Source organism: Coregonus lavaretus (genome assembly GCF_964263955.1).
Source record: "Coregonus lavaretus genome assembly, chromosome: 2".
Classification (NCBI taxonomy): domain Eukaryota; kingdom Metazoa; phylum Chordata; class Actinopteri; order Salmoniformes; family Salmonidae; genus Coregonus; species Coregonus lavaretus.
Window position 1 is genome coordinate 7,179,092 of NC_139989.1, and position 21,593 is coordinate 7,200,684.

At 41.2% G+C, this 21,593-nt stretch overlaps 2 protein-coding genes across 5 annotated transcripts in view; one reads left to right on the top strand and one right to left on the bottom strand.

Moving 5' to 3' along the window:
* Nucleotides 1-1,324: 1,324 nt before the first annotated feature.
* LOC311102864 (clavesin-1-like) lies at nucleotides 1,325-15,185 on the top strand (the record flags this gene model as incomplete). Of its 2 annotated transcripts, none has more annotated exons than XM_084144314.1 (5): nucleotides 1,325-1,713; nucleotides 2,052-2,226; nucleotides 4,873-4,983; nucleotides 6,406-6,638; nucleotides 15,073-15,185. In XM_084144314.1, 5 exons carry the CDS (start codon nucleotides 1,325-1,327, stop codon nucleotides 15,152-15,154), a joined length of 990 nt encoding a protein of 329 aa, XP_084000440.1. In that variant the 3' UTR covers nucleotides 15,155-15,185. The 2 variants fall into 2 exon arrangements, with proteins under 2 accessions (XP_084000440.1, XP_084000441.1); XM_084144315.1 differs by having other exon boundaries at nucleotides 6,406-6,590.
* Nucleotides 15,186-15,919: 734 nt separating this feature from the next.
* LOC311102806 (aspartyl/asparaginyl beta-hydroxylase-like) overlaps nucleotides 15,920-21,593 on the bottom strand; it is a 46,655-nt gene continuing 40,981 nt past the window's right edge. For all 3 annotated transcript variants that reach the window (XM_084144224.1, XM_084144223.1, XM_084144222.1), the window contains 3 exons: nucleotides 21,186-21,277; nucleotides 20,618-20,751; nucleotides 15,920-18,677 (listed from right to left, as the gene is read on the bottom strand). In XM_084144224.1, the coding sequence (XP_084000350.1) occupies nucleotides 18,527-18,677; nucleotides 20,618-20,751; nucleotides 21,186-21,277 (377 nt within the window). In that variant the 3' untranslated portion in view covers nucleotides 15,920-18,526. The remainder of the gene's footprint in view (nucleotides 18,678-20,617; nucleotides 20,752-21,185; nucleotides 21,278-21,593) is intronic.

Sequence of the window (21,593 nt, forward strand, 5' to 3'; positions counted from 1 at the left end):
CTCAGGACCTCAGACTGGAGTGACGGTTCACCTTCCAATAGGACAACGACCCTAAGCACACAACCAAGACAACGCAGGAGTGGCTTCGGGACAAGTCTCTGAATGTCCTTGAGTGGCCCAGCCAGAGCCTGGACTTGAACCAGATCGAACATCTCTGGAGAGACCTGAAAATAGCTGTGCAGCAATGCTCCCCATCCAACCTGACAGAGCTTGAGAGGATCTGCAGAGAACAATGGGAGAAACTCCCCAAATACAGGTGTGCCAAGCTTGTAGCGTCATACCCAAGAAGACTCAAGGCTGTAATCGCTGCCAAAGGTGCTTCAACAAAGTATAGGGTCTGATACTTATGTAAATGTTTCTAAAAACCTGTTTTTGCTTTGTCATTATGGGGTATTGTGTGTAGATTGATGAGGAAAACAAACAATTTAATCTATTTTAGAATAAGGCTGTAATGTAACAAAATGTGGAAAAAGTGAAGGGGTATGAATACTTTCAGAATGCACTGTATGTTGATAATATTTGGGTTTTCCACAGTGTGAAATTCATAGCTGGTAGGCTTATAGTTGGTATGGAAAATGCACTGCCTGTTATATTTTAACTCTGACCTGATGACCATGCACAAGAAAATGCAGCTGATGGGTTTCTCCATGATGTCAGCACAGGAACACTGTATGTTGTTGAAATGGTCAGCCCTTACGCATTTCCCAAACCTGGGCCCTTTTCGCCTACTTAAAAAATGTATCCTTCCTTCCTCCCTTCCTTGGAACATCTACTGATCTGACATGATTAGATCTGTGATAGATATGAAGGTGAACAAATTTATCCTATCCAGTTGTGTTGGATCAGTGCTTAGCCTATTGGATTTATTAGGATCCACATTAGCCGACGCCAATGGCGACAGCTAGTCTTACTGGGGTCTGACATATAACGAAAAATACATTACAGACAAAATACTTTACAATTTACATACATTTAAAAATATTAACATGTAGTGTGTGTGTGCATCTATCAGTTACACATACATGTCAGTACATACACACAACAAGTAGGCCTACTCTAAGGAAGAGAAGATGGAAGGATGCATGTTTTTAGTCTACTGGTGGACCAGTTACTCTGAATCTTACATCTCTTTTCTTCGTAGGCTAGACATCCCAGGTGACACAGTTCAGGAGGTGGTGTACTGGAGAGACTTGTGTGCCGGTGAGACGCCACCAACAATGTACAGAACAGAAATCAAGACTGTTTACTAAGTAGACCTATACAATAATATTTATCCAAAACACAGATATAGAGAGAGAGTGTGAACTTGACTAAAGCCAAAAAAATGACTCACTTGCAAGTGGGCCTGAGCTCCGAGACCACAGAGAAAGCTCGCCAGGAGCTCAACGAGAACCCCGACACCCTCCACGCGGACATCCAGCAGGTGCGCGACATGATCGTGACACGGCCCGACATCGGCTTTCTGCGCACGGATGACGACTTTATCCTGAGGTTTCTGCGGGCGCGCAAGTTCAACCAGGCAGAGACTTTCCGGCTCCTGGCCCAGTATTTTCAATTCCGGCAGCAGAACCTGGACATGTTCCAGAGCTTCAAGGTTGACGACCCGGGGATCAAGAGGGCGCTGATGGATGGCTTCCCAGGTGTCCTGGAGACTCCAGATCAGCACGGCCGGAAGATACTCATCCTATTTGCTTCCAATTGGGACCAGGGCAGGTGAGTGCATAGATATTTTAGGAGGCACATTTGTCTCATTGAAATGGTTTCTGTGATGTCATTGTTTCATTAACCAAGTAAACATTTGTATTGTATCTACTGATCGATACTGATTTGATAGAATACTTCTTTTTTAAAATTGGGAACTAAACAGCAAAACAACAACCACTCACTTGCCCAAAAACTTTACTCCGGCCTTTTTTTGGCCCACGTCAATGGTCAGACCCACCAGACCCGGAACAGAAATGATTGAATTATTGTAATAGTCTTGATACAGAACAGTGCTGGATTGTCATGGATTGTATCCCAATCTGATGTCTCTTTCTTTCTCTGTGAAGGAACTCTTTCACAGACATCCTCCGGGCCATCCTCCTCTCCCTGGAGGTTCTCATAGAGAACCAGGAACTCCAGATCAACGGCTTCATCTTGATCATGGACTGGAGTAACTTCTCCTTCAAGCAGGCGTCCAAGCTCACGCCTAACATCCTCAAACTGGCAATCGAAGGCCTGCAGGTAGGCCTTACCAGGGTTGTGTTCAGTATACATTAAACAGAACAAAACGGTCTGAAACAGAGTGAAACAGGGAGGTACTACAGTATCTGAACATGTCCAATAAGAAACGCTAAATTTCATGTTCCTACGGTGTGCCCTAATGATCACCACCCAGCACTGACTGGGTTGAATCAACCCAAAGCAGATCAATGTAGCTAAGTAATCAGCATTAAGGTGAATTAGATCATGGTTGCATTGTACAGTTGGATTGTACTCTCTTACAGCTATAATGTAGACATTTTCTTGAGGTATATTGTGCTAATTGGTTAGCTGTAGAGAGAAAAGGTGGAAAGTGATGGGTATCATCAGCACCTAGTGTCCTGATCATATAATCACCTGTTCTGAATGTTGAAATGAAGATGGAATTTATGGTTTAATGTGTCTATATGGTTTAATGTGTCTCTATGCTCTGGTCTGATTATTCAACCCAAGTCTATTCCACTAGATTTTTGGACAATTGCAATTTCACACATGCAATATGTGGAGCCATCACACCCAACATGGCCGATTCTACAGTTAACTTTTTTATTGCATCATTTCAGGATCCATCTTTATTAGTTCTAAGGACAGAGATAGATAGACAGTATTCTGCCTTGAAGTGCAGTGTATATGACTACCAGTAAATACAGATTTCTCGACAATATGACGATGATCCTCATTGTAGGCCTACATAAAGATGGGATGTCCTGTTGCTAAGTAACAAGGCAAAGCACAGTGGTTAGTGTATGGCCTGATTTCAAATGCTATGCTAGTCAAGCACTGAATGAAGTGGACACATTATATGGGCCAATCAACAAGCAGACAGTGGAGATATCAGGGAATATGCTTTTTTGACTGAATTTCATTACACAATTGTGTTATATGTTATGGAAACACCAAATGCTTATGGTTTATGAGGGAATTATTTAGCAATGGCAATAAGTCAGAGATTGTACAATCAATTGGATAGTAGTTTACCTCTTTGCATAAAACTATACTGAACAAAAATATAAACACAACATGCAACAATTTCTAAGATTACACTGAGTTACAGTTCATATAAGGAAATCAGTCAATTTAAATACATTCATTAGGCCCTAATCAATGTATTTCACATGACTGGGAATACAGATATGCATCTGTTGGTCACAGATCCTTGTGACATGGGGCCGCGCATTATCATGCTGAAACATGAGGTGATGGTGGTGGATGAATGAATGGGCCTCAGGATCTCATCACGGTATCTCTGTGTATTCAAATTGCCATCGATAAAATGCAATTGTGTTCGCTGTCCGTAGCTTATGCCTGCCAATACCATAACCCCACAACCACCATGGGGCACTCTGTTAACAATGATGACATCAGCAAACCACTCGCCCACACGACACCATACACACTACGCTGTCTGCCATCTGCCCGGGACAGTCGAAACCAGGATTCATCTGTGAAGAGCACACTTCTCCAGCATGCCAGTGGCCATCGAAGGTGAGCATTTGCCCACTGAAGTCGGTAACAACTCCGTACTGCAGTCAAGTCAAGACCCTGGTGAGGACGAAAAGCACGCAGATGAGCTTCCCTGAGACGGTTTCTGACAGTTTGTTCAGACATTTTTCTGTTGTAAAATCCCACAGTTTCATCAGCTGTCCGGATGTCTGGTCTCAGACAATCCCGCAGGTGAAGAAACCGGATGTGGAGGTCCTGGGCTGGCGTGGTTACACGTGGTCTGCGGTTGTGAAGCCGGTTGGACGTACTGCCAAATTCTCTAAAACAACTTTGGTAGAGAAATGAACATTACATTCTCTGGAAACAGCTCTGGTGGACATTCCTGCAGTCAGCAAGCTAATTGCACACTCCCTAACAGCGATGTAAACAAATTTGTGCACAAAATGTGAGAGAAATAAGCTTTTTGTGCATATGGAAAATGTATGGGATATTTTATTTCAGCTCATGAAACATGGGACCAACACATTACATTTTGCGTTTATATTTTTGTTCAGTGCATATATATATTTTAAAAAACAGCTTTCACAAAATTAAATCTTGCAAGACTCATAATCTGCTGAATGATTCAGCCTTTGTCATAATAACTGACCCATAAGCCTTGTATTTACATGGTTTTGTCATGGGGATTGCATTGTTGGTGCTACACGACAATCATTAAAGGTGTCGATTACAAGGGTGGAAGGGGCATGCCCAAACAATGCACTGTAGCAGTATTGCACACTGTAGATGGCTAGCAGAGTTTGAAACAGCAAGGGTAATTCTCCTAATATGTATCTATTGGAAGCTCTGTAATGCTCTTCTGCTGCTCACCTCGGCCCCTTTTGCTGCAGGCTACTGTACTGTTCTGTCATAAAATCTCTTCAATAAAATAATGAATGCCATTTCATTTAGCTATAACGATAGAGAAGGACAGAGGAACTGGCTTAGCCTACCATTTTATTATATTATTTTATATTAAGATTTGTAAACTTTTTAAAAAATAATTATGCTATGGTATTTCAAGAGTCTCTCTATTGTAACTAAAACAATATATTTCAAAGCAAGCAGAGTTCATGAAACAACCTAAAAAAACATACTTTACTTGAGTATATCGCAACCTATATTCCCCTCCCTACTTCCCTACAGGACAGCTTCCCTGCTCGCTTCGGTGGGATCCATTTTGTGAACCAGCCCTGGTACATCCACGCCATGTACACCATCATCAAGGCTTTCCTCAAGGACAAGACTAGGAAAAGGGTAATTGCCTTTTTCACTGCTTCAGTCACATTCTCTTTTCTGTCCATCCTGTTGTAACTGTTGCAGTCATATTGAGTGGTTAAGCTCAGGGCTGGTAGAGGTACAACACTACTGAGCTGACAAAGCCAGATAGAGAGATGTCATTAAATATCTTTGCTAGTTTAATCAAATTTAAGTTTACACAAAGGGGATATATTATTCAGTCAGCACTTATAGAGCTAAGAAGTAGTAGGAGTATTTGGAATTCACATATTTTGAGGTAGTTTCAACTTCAACTTTTCCTCAGGATAGTGCAGGTTAGATTAATGGGAAAACTAAAAGCTATTTTGTAATACAGCTTCCAGAGTCAAAAATGTTTGGAGGGGTGTCTGATGACACTGGTTAACCTCTTAAGGATCGGACCCTTTTTTTCAATTTTCGCCTAAAATGACATACCCAAATCTAACTGCCTGTAGCTCAGGACCTGAAGCAAGGATATGCATATTCTTGATACCATTTGAAAGAAAATGTGAAAGTTTGTGGAAATGTGAAATTAATGTAGGAGAATATAACACATTAGATCTGGTAAAAGAAAATACAAACAAAAAAACATTCTATTTATTTATTTTTTCATCATCTTTGAAATGCAAGAGAAATGCAACAATACAATATTGCAGTTTAGGCGCAATTTAGATTTTGTGTGTGTGCAAAGTTTCAGATTGATCCAGTGAAGCATTGCAATACTGGACTATTTTGTATCAAGTCTGCCCAAATTTGCCGAATTTGGTCAATTTATACTTTTTCAAGTACATAACTATAGAGAACATACAAAAATGATATGGTAAATCAAAATGTAAGTTTACACACTCCCAGGAATGTCATACATGATGGGTTTCAACATTTGAATATAAAAATGGATTTTATCAAACAAAACTATGCTACATTTTATCTCTGGGACCCTTAGGATGACAAATCAGACAAGATTACTGAATGTAAGTACATTATTTACCTTCAGAAGTGAATGTATCAAACCAGTTGCCGTGATAAGTTCTTTGTTGTTGTGCACTCTCCTCAAATAATAGCATGGTATTTTTTCACTGTAATAGCTACTGTGCAGTTAGATTAACAAGAATGTAAGCTTTCTGCCCATATAAGACATGTCTATGTCCTGGAAAGTTTGCTGTTACTTACAACAGTCATGTTAATCACATTAGCGCACGTTAGCTCAACCGTCCTGTATACGGGACACCTATCCCGTAGAGGTTAAAAATAAGAAGGGGAAGTAAGAGATCAAACATTTTGGATAGTTATGAAACATATTAGCCAGGGCTCCCTTGAAAAAATTTGAACACCAGATAAATAAATAAATGAAATAAACAAATGTGAATACAAATGTAAATAAAATAAATAAATACATCGAATTTTTTCAATTCTTCCCAACAGATTTTCCTCCACGGGAACAACCTCAACAGTTTACACCAGCTTATCCTACCCGATTGTCTGCCATCTGAGTTCGGTGGCACGCTGCCGCCCTATGACATGGGCATCTGGGCACGGACCCTCTTAGGGCCCAACTACAACGACGAGACGGAGTACACACTCACCTACGACGCCCTCCATGTCAAAGAGTGCTATGGTGGCGGAGACAAGGAATGTGCCGACAAACTTCTGAAAAGGTGAGCTACAGAAAAGGTTGCAAAATTCGAGGAATTTTTCAGCTGGAAAATATCCATGGGAATATATGGGATTTGGGGGGATTTACAGGAATTTGGTGTATATTCCCCTCTTTTGCAACCCTAGCTACAGTATAGTAATGCACGAAGTTAACAAAAAGCGAAACAGAAAGTTGAGAACACAACAGGATCAATCCAGTGTCTCGCTGTCATTCTTCTTCATTAGTATCGACCGATTGTTTGAAGTCTGCCAGAGCAATTACACAGTCCACAGACTTTCAGATAATGACCTCTATGGGGCTGACCACTCACCAGTGGCTAGTGTGAACCCTCAGAAATACCAGTTTAAGTCCAAGGTGATCATTAGGCTTGAGTCTTGCCCACTACTGTCTCCCAAACAGCTCACTCACTCAGAGACCCACTGCAGTTTGACATTCATTCCCAACCCCGCAGCTAAAAAAAAGTATCCTCTCTGAAACACAAAAGGTTACACAAGAGCTATGTATAGAGGTACTGCATATGGCTCTGGGTTACATTCCTTTTAGGTTCAGAGCTATTCGACACCGTACCCTTTTACAAGTTAAAGGTGTATCTATAAGAGACTGAACATGAAAACAGAATACAGTACTGTAGATGGATTCTCTGTCCTAAAGCAAAGGGAAATGTCTGAGAGAGAGAGAGAGAGAGAGAGAGAGGGAGGAATCATTAAAATAGAAACCTCCTCCACGGTAGCAGGCTGCATGCACGACTCTCTCCCTCTGCAATCAACAGAAAGTCATGTAGGATCAGGTCTCAGGAGAGCGGGCTTCTTGGAATTTATATAATTTAAAAAGCACTTAAGAGACCCTCTCCCTGACTCCGGCCAGTGTCTGCTCCAATCCCAGGGATCCCCAGTCTCATTTGCTTGCCACGCTCCCACTAATTAGGAGCGTAACCCAGGGGAGAGCATCTGGAGGGGATGTGCCTGGATGGGGGGTTGGTGCAGAGAGCATGAACCTCCCTCTCATCATGGATAGGATAGATGAGGACTCCCTCTACATGGCCAAGCTTTAAAGTCAAAATGTACTATATTGTGAAAGTGTATGAACACAGAAATTATCTTCAGGTCTTAGTTAAAAGTTGGAGTTAGGCACACGGTCAGGAGTATGGTTGAGCTAAGAGTTCATTTTCAAATCTGATTTTTTTATTGATATATTGTCGTACTGGCGATAGTGACAACCATCGATAAGGGATACTGGGAATGCTTGTGTGTTATTGGTCATCTGAGATCATCTTCAGAGCATCCAGTGAAGAAATACCAGCCATGATTGTTGACATGTCATGAACCTACTGATGGCCGTGATCGGATGGCTAAGGCAGATTATTGACGATTGGGTCGATTGTGGGTTGGTTGAATATTCTTAGTGTTTAGTGTTGTATCAGATCAAGGAGGTTGTGTTAGCCTTTGATTGCTGCTGTTTCGTTTCAGTGTGGAGTCTGTTTGCTGTGTAAACTGTAAGTAGGCTATAGTCCTACAAGGCTGTTCAGCAGAAGGGCCTGACATCTGGAGGGTAAGGCTGCCAATGACCAGTGAAGGACATCATCCCAAAAACAAGATGGCGGAATAATATCACCTCTCTGACTGTATTGACTAAAAAAGAATTACATTAGCAAAGCTCCAGATGTAAATGCCTGATATATCATTAATTAATATTAATTAATAAATTAATAATTAATATGCCATTTAGCAGACGCTTTTATCCAAAGCGACTTACAGTCATGCGTGCATACATTTTTGTGTATGGGTGGTCCCGGGGATCGAACCCACTACCTTGGCGTTACAAGCGCCGTGCTCTACCAGCTGAGCTACAGAGGACCACATACAGTGCCTAGTGAAAGTCTACACACCCCTTGCAAAGTCTTCACATTTTGTTTCCTTAGTGGCACTCCAGTCTCCTTTTCACCTCATTTACTGTAACACCTGATTTACTTAACACAAGGCACATCTCAATAGGTGGTCCAGATAAGTCATGACATAGCACAAGTGGGGGGGCTTTCCTCTTTTGTTCTCTATTGCTCCTCAAGCAAGGGGGAAGGCCGATGACATCACGTATTACCATTAGACCAACTCCTTGAATGCCCTACTCCTAGAAGTTTGCAGTTGTCTTTACTCTACTGTATTTATACTTCCAATATCACTTTTCAATAGTAAGAGTAAAAAAATATATATATATATTATCAAGCTAAATGATCTAACATCATTGGCACATAATTCTACTTATTTTAACTTTTAAAAAAAGGCTTAATACAAGTAATTTATCTCATTTCAATATATTTGTCAAAATATTTGACCTTAATCGTTTTATTAATGTAAAATATCTGGAAAATTAAATTGAAAGGTGTGAAGACATACGCAATCAAGACATCTTAGATTTTTTATTAATTAGGAAAATGTTATAAAAATGTTCTTTCATTTTGAAAATGTGGAGTAGGTTGTGTAGATTGGTAGGAAAAAAAATCTAATTTAATCCCTTAGATTTAATTTTAAGGCAGCAAAATGTGTAGACTTTCACTAGGCACTGTATGTAGTATAGGATGACAGTTGCATATACATGATCTGTGAAGCATCTATACTGAACAAAAATACAAACGCAACATGCAACAATTTTAACGATTTTACTGAGTTACAGTTCATATAAGGAAATCAGTCAATTGAAATAAATTCATTAGGCCCTAATCTATGGATTTTACATGATTGGGCAGGGGTGCAGCCAGGGAGGGCATAGGCCCACCCACTGGGGAGCCAGGCCCAGCCAATCAGAATACGTTTTTCCCCACAAAAAGGCTTTATTACAGACAGAAATACTCCTGTTTCATCAGCTGTCCGGGTGGCTGGTCTCAGACAATCCCGCAGGTGAAGAAGCCAGATGTGGAGGTCCTGGGCTGGCGTGGTTACAAGTGGTCTGCGGTTGTGAGGCCGGTTGGACGTTCTGCCAAATTCTCTAAAACGGCATTATGTAGAGAAATTAACAATTAATTATATGGCAACAGCTCTGGTGGACATTCCTGCAGTCAGCATGCCAATTGCACGCTCCCTCAAAACTTGAGACATCTGTGGCATTGTGTTGTGTGACAAAACTGCACATTTTAGAGTGGCCTTTTATTGTCCCCAGCACAAGGTGCACCTGTGTAATGATAATGCTGTTTAATCAGCTTCTTGATATGCCACACCTGTTAGGTGGAAGGATTATCTTGGCAAAGGAGCAATGCTAACTTTCATTGGCATATAAGCATTTCATTTTGAGAGTTGCATACATGTACACTAAGTATACTAAACATTAGGAACACCTGTCAAGGCTTAAAATCCTTCTTTAACATGTCTCTTCCCCTTCATCTACACTGATTGAAGTGGATTTAACAAGTGCCATCAATAAGGGATAATAGCTTTCACCTGAATTCACCTGGTCAGTATGTCATGGAAAGAGCATGTGTTCTTAATGTTTTGTATACTCAGTGTATATATTTGAAGCAAGATTTGAAGGGGAAATCATTCAATGCAATGTTATACTCATCATCACATCAAATCTGAAAGATATTCAACCAAGCTACATTTGCAATCTCTAAATCTCAGAAGACAGAAGGACATGTTTGGGCCACTGTCTCTTTCCTTAGAAGAGAGAGCTCTGGGTAGACTCCATTTTCAGCTGCTGGTGATTTTAATCAGTGGGCTTACAAGGGGAGATGAGAGGAGGGTGTGGAGGGGAGCGGAGCGCTAATCTCTCCCATTGGTGTTAAAGCGTTCTAGAACAGCACAGCACAGAGCAGGGAAACAGGGATTTAGTCTAGCCCAGGGGTGTCAAACTCATTTTAGCTCAGGGGCCACATGGAGGAAAATCTATTCCCAAGTGGGCCGGACCGGAAAAATCATGGTATATATAACAACAACTTCAGATTGTTTTCTTTGTTTTAATACGATCAACATACAACATAAAGCTGGAGCCTGAGGACAGTGTGTCCAAAATAGTACAAGCACAACATCACTATTAATCATAAAACACGTCAAGTTTATTTGAAAATTCTAAAGAAAAAGAACACACAAACACACAATGCCTCAGTGATTAACAGAACTGTTTCACAGATCACAGAACTATATCAGGGTGTCATTTCTCAGGCAGAAATGTAGATAAAAATAATGAAATCCTGTTCCCCAAACAAGTGCAAGAACCACAGAGTCAAGAATAGGTTAAATATACAAATAAAATAAAATCAATTAAAAACAATAGCACATCAACATAAAAACATATAAACATAAAGCTGGAGCCTGAGGACAGTGTCCAAAAGCACAACATCACTATTAATCATAAATCACCTCAAGTTATTTGAAAGTTCTGAGGACAAAGAACACACAAACACACAATGCCTCAGTGATTCACAGAAGTATATCACAGATCACAGAACTATATCAGGGTGTCATTTCTCAGGCAGAAATGTAGATACAAATAATGAAATCCTGTTCCCCAAACAAGTGCAAGAACCACAGAGTCAAGAATAGGTTAAATATACAAATAAAATAAAAACAATTAAAAACAATAGCACATCAACATAAAAACATATAAACATAAATCTGAAAGCGTTGCTCTAACTCCCGTAACAGTCCCGTTATTTTATCTTTGAACCGCTTCATGTCTGCCACATGTTGGGTCGCGCACACATTTTTCAGACAGGGGAAGTGAGCTGCATCACCACCGGCAAGTTGCGTCTCCCACAATGACAGCTTCAACTTGAAAGAACGTATGCTGTCATAATACTGCGTGACAACTTTGTTGCGCCCTTGCAGCTGTTTGTTCAAGTTATTCAGGTGCTCTGTAACATCCACCATAAATGCAAGGTCCTGCATCCATTCTGCGGAATGAAATTCTAACACTGGTTTGCCCTTTTCTTCCATGAACTGTTCAATTTCTTCTCGTAAATCAAAGAAACGCCTCAGCACAGCACCTCGGCTTAACCATCTTACCTCAGTGTGGTATGGCAGGCCATAGATGTGGTCTTTCTCTCTGAGAAGGCTGTCAAACTGACGGTGATTCAGGCTTCTGGATCGGATGAAATTAACAGTTTGGATGACCACCTTCATGACGTTATCCATCTTTAATGACTTGCAACACAAAGCCTCCTGGTGCAAAATACAGTGAAAAGTCAAAAAATCACATCCTCCATTTGCAGATTGCACTTTCTCTCTGAACTTTGTCACAACGCCTGCTTTTTTCCCGATCATTGAGGGCGCACCATCTGTAGCCAGGCTGACAGCGCGGGACCAGTCCACTCCGACCCTGTCCAGCGCGCCGACGAGTGTGGTAAAAATATCAGCTGCTGTCGTTGTATCTGTCATCGGCACCAACTCCACGAACTCCTCGGTGACGGTCAATGTGTCATCAACTCCGCGGATGAAAATGGCCAGTTGTGCAACATCTGTAATGTCCGTGCTTTCATCAATTGCAACCGAAAACGCAATAAATGACTTTACTTTTTGCTTCAACTGGCTGTCCAAATCCACTGAAAGATCGGAAATCCTGTCTGCAACTGTGTTTCTTGTCAGGCTGACATTTGCAAAAGCCTGCCGCTTTTCAGGGCACACAATCTCCGCTGCCTTCATCATGCATGTTTTTACAAATTCACCCTCACTAAATGGTTTTGAAGCCACTGCGATTTCATTAGCAATGAGGTAGCTAGCTTTCACTGCAGCGTCACTGATGTCTCGGCTGTGAGTAAACACAGACTGCTGTTTCTTCAGACCCGCCAACAGTTCATTCACCTTCTCTCATCTCCGCTGTCCTTGAAAGTTGTCATATTTGTCGGCATGAAGACTCACATAGTGGCGACGAAGGTTATATTCTTTCTGCACTGCAACATGCTCTGAACACACCAAACATACAGCTTTCCCATTCAATTCCGTGAATAAATAGGATGACCATTTTTCTTGGAACACTCTGCACTCTGCGTCCACTTTTCTCTTTTTTGACAGATACATATTGGGGCAATGAGGGTGCCAAAGCACATAATGTTAAAAGTAGAAGCCGTAATAAATATCGCGGGCAAAACAAAGTAGCTCATTGGCTGCACGTGCTTGACCTACTTGCTCTGCCCCGGTATAAACAGTTTGCTTGCTTAACACAATTGCTATTGCACCATCCAGTGGACGCAATTGGAACAGCAGTTTATTTTATTGAAAAATTGCAGCACATTTTTATACTTTACAAAATTATTATTATTAAAATTATTATTATTATTATTATTTTTTTATCATCTCGCGGGCCGGATTAAACCCGTTTGCGGGCCTGATCCGGCCCGCGGGCCAGACGTTTGACACCCCTGGTCTAGCCTTAACCCCATTGGATTGCCCTCCTCAGCTGGGTCGTTGAGCTCATGTTTAATGGACCAGTCATAACCTAGCATGTTATAAGTACTTCCTGGTAGCTAAATGAGACAATAACACAGGGAGGCTTTGTGATGACGCATGGATATGAGAGTTGAGAGGAGTATTATGTCATGTATTTTACCATTGGCAGTCAAATGTGTTTTTAGGATATAAAACAATGTGCTATTTTCCTAATCTGGAACCCCCCCCCCCCCCCAAATGGTTGGTTCTCAGTTTGTGTTTAGACATAATAAAGGGGGGTGATCCATGCTTAGTCTTTTATGTATTATAACTGCATCATAACACATCATGACCATAGATACTGTATGTCTACAGTTTTCTCTTTGATCTACAAGTATTTGATCCCCTGCTGATTTTGTACGTTTGCCCACTGACAAAGAAATGATCAGTCTATAATTTTAATGGTAGGTTTATTTGAACAGTGAGAGACAGAATAACAACAAAAAAATCCAGAAAAACGCATGTCAAAATGTTATAAATGGATTTGCATTTTAATGAGGGAAATAAGTATTTGACCCCTCTGCAAAACATGACTTAGTACTTGGTGGCAAAACCCTTGTTGGCATTCACAGAGGTCAGACGTTTCTTGTAGTTGGCCACCAGGTTTGCACACATCTCATGAGGGATTTTGTCCCACTCCTCTTTGCAGATCTTCTTCAAGTAATTAAGGTTTCGAGGCTGACGTTTGGCAACTCGAACCTTCAACTCCCTCCACAGATTTTCTATGGGATTAAGGTCTGGAGACTGGCTAGGCCACTCCAGGACCTTAATGTGCTTCTTCTTGAGCCACTCCTTTGTTGCCTTGGCCGTGTGTTTTGGGTCATTGTCATGCTGGAATACCCATCCACGACCCATTTTCAATGCCCTGGCTGAGGGAAGGAGGTTCTCACCCAAGATTTGACGGTACATGGCCCCGTCCATCGTCCCTTTGATGCGGTGAAGTTGTCCTGTCCCCTTAGCAGAAAAACACCCCCAAAGCATAATGTTTCCACCTCCATGTTTGATGGTGGGGATGGTGTTCTTGGGGTCATAGGCAGCATTCCTCCTCCTCCAAACAGGCGAGTTGAGTTGATGCCAAAGAGCTCCATTTTGGTCTCATCTGACCACAACACTTTCACCCAGTTCTCCTCTGAATCATTCAGATGTTCATTGGCAAACTTCAGACAGGCATGTATATGTGCTTTCTTGAGCAGGGGGACCTTGCGGGCGCTGCAGGATTTCAGGCCTTCACGGCGTAGTGTGTTACCAATTGTTTTCTTGGTGACTATGGTCCCAGCTGCCTTGAGATCATTGACAAGATCCTCCCGTGTAGTTCTGGGCTGATTCCTCACCGTTCTTATGATCATTGCAACTCCACGAGGTGAGATCTTGTATGGAGCCCCAGGCCGAGGGAGATTGACAGTTATTTTGTGTTTCTTCCATTTGCGAATAATCGCACCAACTGTTGTCACCTTCTCACCAAGCTGCTTGGCGATGGTCTTGTAGCCCATTCCAGCCTTGTGTAGGTCTACAATCTTGTCCCTGACATCCTTGGAGAGCTCTTTGGTCTTGGCCATGGTGGAGAGTTTGGAATCTGATTGATTGATTGCTTCTGTGGACAGGTGTCTTTTATACAGGTAACAAGCTGAGATTAGGAGCACTCCCTTTAAGAGTGTGCTCCTAATCTCAGCTCGTTACCTGTATAAAAGACACCTGGGAGCCAGACATTTTTCTGATTGAGAGGGGGTCAAATACTTATTTCCCTCATTAAAATGCAAATCAATTTATAACATTTTTGACATGCGTTTTTCTGGATTTTGTTGTTGTTATTCTGTCTCTCACTGTTCAAATAAACCTACCATTAAAATTATAGACTGATCATTTCTTTGTCAGTGGGCAAACGTACAAAATCAGCAGGGGATCAAATACTTTTTTCCCTCACTGTATATTACCCTGGTCCCTTCCTTAACTTTCTCCATTATGCTGCTGATAGTAGTCTGTGTTTCACAGGAAATTACCATCTCTTACTGTTGTGGTTTAACTCAGGTCCCAGTCAGCCGTGGAGCCGGGTACCCTACGGCAAGCAGACAGGTACAACACGGCACAGCCGCTCCTGGCTCTGGACTGATCTCTCCTATCCATCCACACTGTATCCAAGCCACTTTAATTTTGATTCCAACCCCACGGACTCCAAAACCCCAAACTGAACTTTCAGAAAGTCAAAAACGCAGGCACTGACCCAAAATGGAGACTCTAAACCCTTATTCACATGGAGCTGCTGTACTGAAAACCTCTCATCTCTTGACTTTGAGCCAGTGCCAGTTTCAGTTCAGAACCTTCAAAAGCTGTGCCATCCACTTTCACTGGCAAACCTATCGGTCACCAGCCATCCAAATCAATGCCGATAGGAGTAGAATGATTAAACTAATGTTTGATTTAACAGTACCACTAGGAAAGACTGACTGGCCCCGCGAACAGAATGCCAAACTACTGTATCTTACTGTTTTAGGGGCTGTCGTTACTATGAAAGTCAATATATTTCAAGATTGTATATTTATCAGGGCTACTGCACTATCAGTGTGACCTCCATCGAACTGAAATGTATTTATGTAAACTTTAAAAGAATGTATAGGAAATGCATTTTAAGTTCTGTGTTATGCGTTCATTACGTGTGTGTGTGTCATGGTGTGTGTTTGTTCAGGTTTTGTCATTGAAAATCACACAACGGAGTAGAATTTCAAATTAGATTAAACACATTAGTGTTACACTATACAAATTAAGCTACCTATGTAAATAAACAACACAACTTCCTGTTTATACAGTGAGGGAAAAAAGTATTTGATCCCCTGCTGATTTTGTACGTTTGCCCACTGACAAAGAAATTATCAGTCTATAATTTTAATGGTAGGTTTATTTGAACAGTGAGAGACAGAATAACAACAACAAAATCCAGAAAAAATCATGTCAAAAATGTTATAAATTGATTTGCATTTTAATGAGGGAAATAAGTATTTGACCCCCTCTCAATCATAAAGATTTTTGGCTCCCAGGTGTCTTTTATACAGGTAACGAGCTGAGATTAGGAGCACACTCTTAAAGGGACTGTTCATAATCTCAGTTTGTTACCTGTATAAAAGACACCTGTCCACAGAAGCAATCAATCAGATTCCAAACTCTCCACCATGGCAAGACCAAAGAGCTCTCCAAGGATGCCAGGGACAAGATTGTATCAAAATCAGCAGGGGATCAAATACTTTTTTCCCTCACTGTATGTTTAGATCACTTGACACCATTTTGACCACATTTTTCATTTACTGAAAATAAGCTATTCAGTTTACAATTATTCAGTGCAACTAATTACAACATACAAAATAGAATTGAAAGATGCATTACTTACTTTTTCTTGCAGGCCAGTTACAACAGTTGGAACAGCTCAGTGATTTCAACACCACAAAAGTATTAACTTCAAATCTACAAAGAGTGATATAAATTCATAACAGAGTATGTGGCTTTGTGAACGTTCTTGATTTGTTACTAAGAAACTATTTTGAAGCAAGGAGGATAACTTGAATGTCGTCATCATCACAACCCAAACGGATAACCCCAAATACCCCAAGACACCTATGTCCATGACAGATAGCCACACTTGGTGAAAAGTTGAAAGGCAATCCTTTTTTGGGCAGACAGGATGACATCCAGTGGTCCTAAGGAATGACTCCGATCCGTGGCATTATGATGTGTTCACATGCTCCTCTAAAGTAGGAAACTTGGGGTACAATGGTGTTACCCAAGTTTCCCACTCGTATTTTTCAATATGAACGGTTTTTGACATCTGAAACAGGTAGGTATGATGAGTCCGTGGGCTTGCTAGAAATTTCTCAGTCCCGAGTTTCCAATAATTCTGATAGCACATGAACGCAGCATAATAGCACCGGACTGATTCGGACATGATTTTGTTGCTGCAATGAAGCAGACTACCAACGCACATAGAGAGTGATTAAATAACAACAAATCTAGAAGAATATGCTTTGGCACTTATTTTTTCTTTTGAATATCAACATCATTGGTCAAGCAAAGACTCCTTCTAGTCAGCTTTGCTATACATGGAATGCAGCAGACCTGGGTGAAATACTTTATAATACTCTAGTATAGCCTATGATGTGCATTTGATTTAGCTTGGGGTTCTCCTTTTAGGGACTATTCCATTGGTTCCATTGTACAAGGCAAACTAAATTAAGCGCAGCTGAAGTATTGGTAAGTATTTGACATGTATTTGACCCAGGTAAGAATGCAGTGTGACAAGACTGGTGTACATTCAACATGCTCCTGCCAAAGTTTTACACAGGAGAATTAGCATTTTATAAAACATTAAAATGTTATGCATGTACAAAATATAAGCCTTCAGTCAAATGTTCATATTTGATACATTTAAGAATGTAAATACACACATTTGGGAGGATTTTAAATGACAAGGACAAGCCTGTTGAGCATAATGGTTTGTGTGTTCTCACAGGTCAAGGCACAGTTGAAAATATATTGTCAGCGTACAAATATAAGATGTTTCAGTCCATTTTCTTTGATCACAATATTAATTCTGCAATATAAACATTCTTGTCCCAGCCATTAATCTAAATTGACATTCGAAAATCATACGAGTGAAATGGAATGACTTAATAATAGTGGAACCCCAAAATACAGTAAGAGGCAGATTACTGTAAAGTTATGGAAGTAACATGAAGGTAATGTATGACCATTATATGCAATAAGAGCTGTGTAACAACAAATCAAGTGTTAGAGAAACAACAGATTCAGATTCACACTTTTCAGCTAGCAGAGGTTTAGCTAGCTTAGCAACAATTTACAGGGATAGTTTTCCGTGTTGTTACTCTAATCTTAATAGTGTTTTTACCTCAAGCTTTTGAAGACTTGAACATGAAAGTCATGAAATATATTTTCTTGAGGAAAGAAAACGATTAAGATTGGGATAAAAACCAGGAAAACAATCCCTTTAAGAAATGATATCAGTACCTATACAACAGAAAACCTGCTAGCTGCAATACCAAAGTTTTGTTCAGTTACCGTTGATATGTTAGGTATGTTTCAGACATACTTTGGTTGACTAATGAAAAACAACAATGCACTTGTGATACATTTACAACACAACCTATGTGATATTCAACCCACACCTTACCGTAAGTCCACATTTAGGCCTAAAAACCGACTTGGCTAGTACCACAGTTAACAGTCAGTGTTCAAAGTGTCGTTGTAAGGCTTTTCCAAATCTGACAGGGCCTTCAGTAATGTTCTAGATGGTTCCAAAATGGACCCCTTGACTGAGCAAGGGCAAGTGTCACATTTGACACGTTTGACCTAAAATGGCCGACTGTGAAGGAATGGGTGGACAGACAGAGACCAGATACTATGGACCCTTCCGTTCTTATGGGTTAAGAGTGTTAACCCCAGCACGCCAGTAGGTGACAGTCAGTCTGTCGTACAGTCTTTAAATGGGGGAGAGAGTCTGCCGTTGGTACTGGGTAAGCTCGGGGTGCCACACATCCACGATGAAGATGAGCCGGTAGCTGTTGGCGTCCTGCCACACCTCGTGCTCAAAGGAGTCATCAAAGATTAGCACTTTCCCCTCCTCCCAAGCTCTGGAAGAGAACAGCAAAGACCATAGCCTTTGTGTTAAAGCTAGAGTCCTTAATTGAAACAATAACAAAGTGCCACCCCGCCTCTGTTTTGGTAAAAAGCTGAGGTATGGGCCTGGATAAATGTAACCACTCCCAAGTTTATAGACAGAGCTATGGATTCAAGGACTGACCATCCATGATATCAAAATTATTGTTTTAACCATGTTTTGAAGCTATAGAGCGTTTGTTTACACTTGCATTGTTTACAAACATTGGAGTAAAACAAACTTATATTTTGGGTTCTGATGGGGTACGACAGTTGAACTAAGCTCATGAGGTATTTATAAGTTCCATTCTTCAAAAATCTATGGGTATACAGTGGGGGAAAAACGTATTTAGTCAGCCACCAATTGTGCAAGTTCTACCACTTAAAAAGATGAGAGAGGCCTGTAATTTTCATCATAGGTACACGTCAACTATGACAGACAAAATGAGAAAAAAAAATCCAGAAAATCACATTGTAGTATTTGTAATGAATTTATTTGCAAATTATGGTGGAAAATAAGTATTTGGTCAATAACAAAAGTTTCTCAATACTTTGTTATATATCCTTTGTTGGCAATGACACAGGTCAAACGTTTTCTGTAAGTCTTCACAAGGTTTTCACACACTGTTGCTGGTATTTTGGCCCATTCCTCCATGCAGCTCTCCTCTAGAGCAGTGATGTTTTGGGGCTGTCGCTGGGCAACACAGACTTTCAACTCCCTCCAAAGATTTTCTATGGGGTTGAGATCTGGAGACTGGCTAGGCCACTCCAGGACCTTGAAATGCTTCTTACGAAGCCACTCCTTCGTTGCCCAGGCGGTGTGTTTGGGATCCTTGTCATGCTGAAAGACCCAGCCACGTTTCATCTTCAATGCCCTTGCTGATGGAAGGAGGTTTTCACTCAAAATCTCACGATACATGGCCCCATTCATTCTTTCCTTTACACGGATCAGTCGTCCTGGTCCCTTTGCAGAAAAACAGCCCCAAAGCATGATGTTTCCACCCCCATGCTTCACAGTAGGTATGGTGTTCTTTGGATGCAACTCAGCATTCTTTGTCCTCCAAACACGACGAGTTGAGTTTTTACCAAAAAGTTCTATTTTGGTTTCATCTGACCATATGACATTCTCCCAATCCTCTTCTGGATCATCCAAATGCACTCTAGCAAACTTCAGACGGGCCTGGACATGTACTGGCTTAAGCAGGGGGACACGTCTTGCACTGCAGGATTTGAGTCCCTGGCGGCGTAGTGTGTTACTGATGGTAGGCTTTGTTACTCTGGTCCCAGCTCTCTGCAGGTCATTCACTAGGTCCCCCCGTGTGGTTCTGGGATTTTTGCTCACCGTTCTTGTGATCATTTTGACCCCACCATAATTTGCAAATAAATTCATAAAAAATCCTACAATGTGATTTTCTGGAAAAAAAATGTCTCAATTTGTCTGTCATAGTTGACGTGTACCTATGATGAAAAGTACAGGCCTCTCTCATCTTTTTAAGTGGGAGAACTTGCACAATTGGTGGCTGACTAAATACTTTTTTCCCCCACTGTATATCCTTAATTTATGAGTCCAAAAGTGGATGTAACAACTAAGAATTCTAGCTTTAATGAAGCCACATGCATGAGTTTTTAGTTAATGGCAGCTCCTCCAGTTAGTTTGGTATAAACCTGAGAGGGATGGGGCTGGGGAAATGTAACTACTCAAATTCATAGACGGAGCTATGGATGCAAGGACTGACAGTCCACAAGATCGACATGTTAACAGTTAAAACATATTTTGCAGCTACACTTTGTCTTGAGTGACAATCAAGTACAGAGCACTCAAATGGTCAGTCTTACACTGTACCAAGAACTAACAAGTGGGTGAGGTTGTTAGATGTAATAAGGGGATGACGTTGATGGCTGTGGAAGATGTTACCTGGTGTTGTTGGTGCACCTGATCGTGCAGCCTGTCTTTGGGATGACCAGGCCCAGGTGCATGCGCAGGCGACAATTGGTGGGCCCCGTGTGGGGCCAGACGTGAGTACCAGGCTGCATCACAGAGAACTTGATCTGGAACCCAGGGAGAAATGGGGAGGGACGGGGAGACAGAGAGAGAGAGAGAGAGAGAGAGAGAGAGAGAGAGAGAGAGAGAGAGAGAGAGAGAGAGAGAGAGAGAGGCGATCATACACACAGAGAAAGTGAACAGAGCTGAAATTAAATATGAATTATGGTTAAAAATTTATTCAGACAATTCATTTTTCTATTTTGAAGCAACCTAAAAGAAAACAACAAACATTTCCTATTTTTACAACAGAAATTTAGAGAAATATCAGTGAGTGTAACATAGTGCCTTTGTAACTCCATCTATCTCCAGTAGGAGCCTGCAGGGCCAGGCTGTCTCTCCATCTATCCTCCCCTGCTCTACAGCAGTGCTGGCTGGCTGGATGTGTGGTGTGATGCCTGATAGTTGGCATGTCAGTCACATCTGTGGCGGGGTGACCTACCTGTCCTCTCTTGCAGCCCGTAGCCTCTGGATAGCGCTCCAACAGGCCACAGGTCTTTGGAACACTGCGGCAGGACTCCCCTGCCTTCTTGCCTGCAAGGAACAGCAGAAGATAAACAAGGAATTAGAGGCCAGGTTCAGACACCACTAAACCTATACTTAGACACTTATGGGCAGTGGTGTAAAGTAGTTAAGTAAAAATACTTTAAAGTACTACTTAAGTCATTTTTTGGGGTATCTGTACTTTACTTTACTATTTATATTTTTGCCAACTTTTACTCCACTACATTTCTAAAGAAAATGATGTACTTTTTACTCCAAACATTTTCTCTGACACCCAAAAGTACTTTTTCCAGCACTGCTTGTGGGGATTATTTTCATTCAATTACATTTAGTGTATTTCTAACAT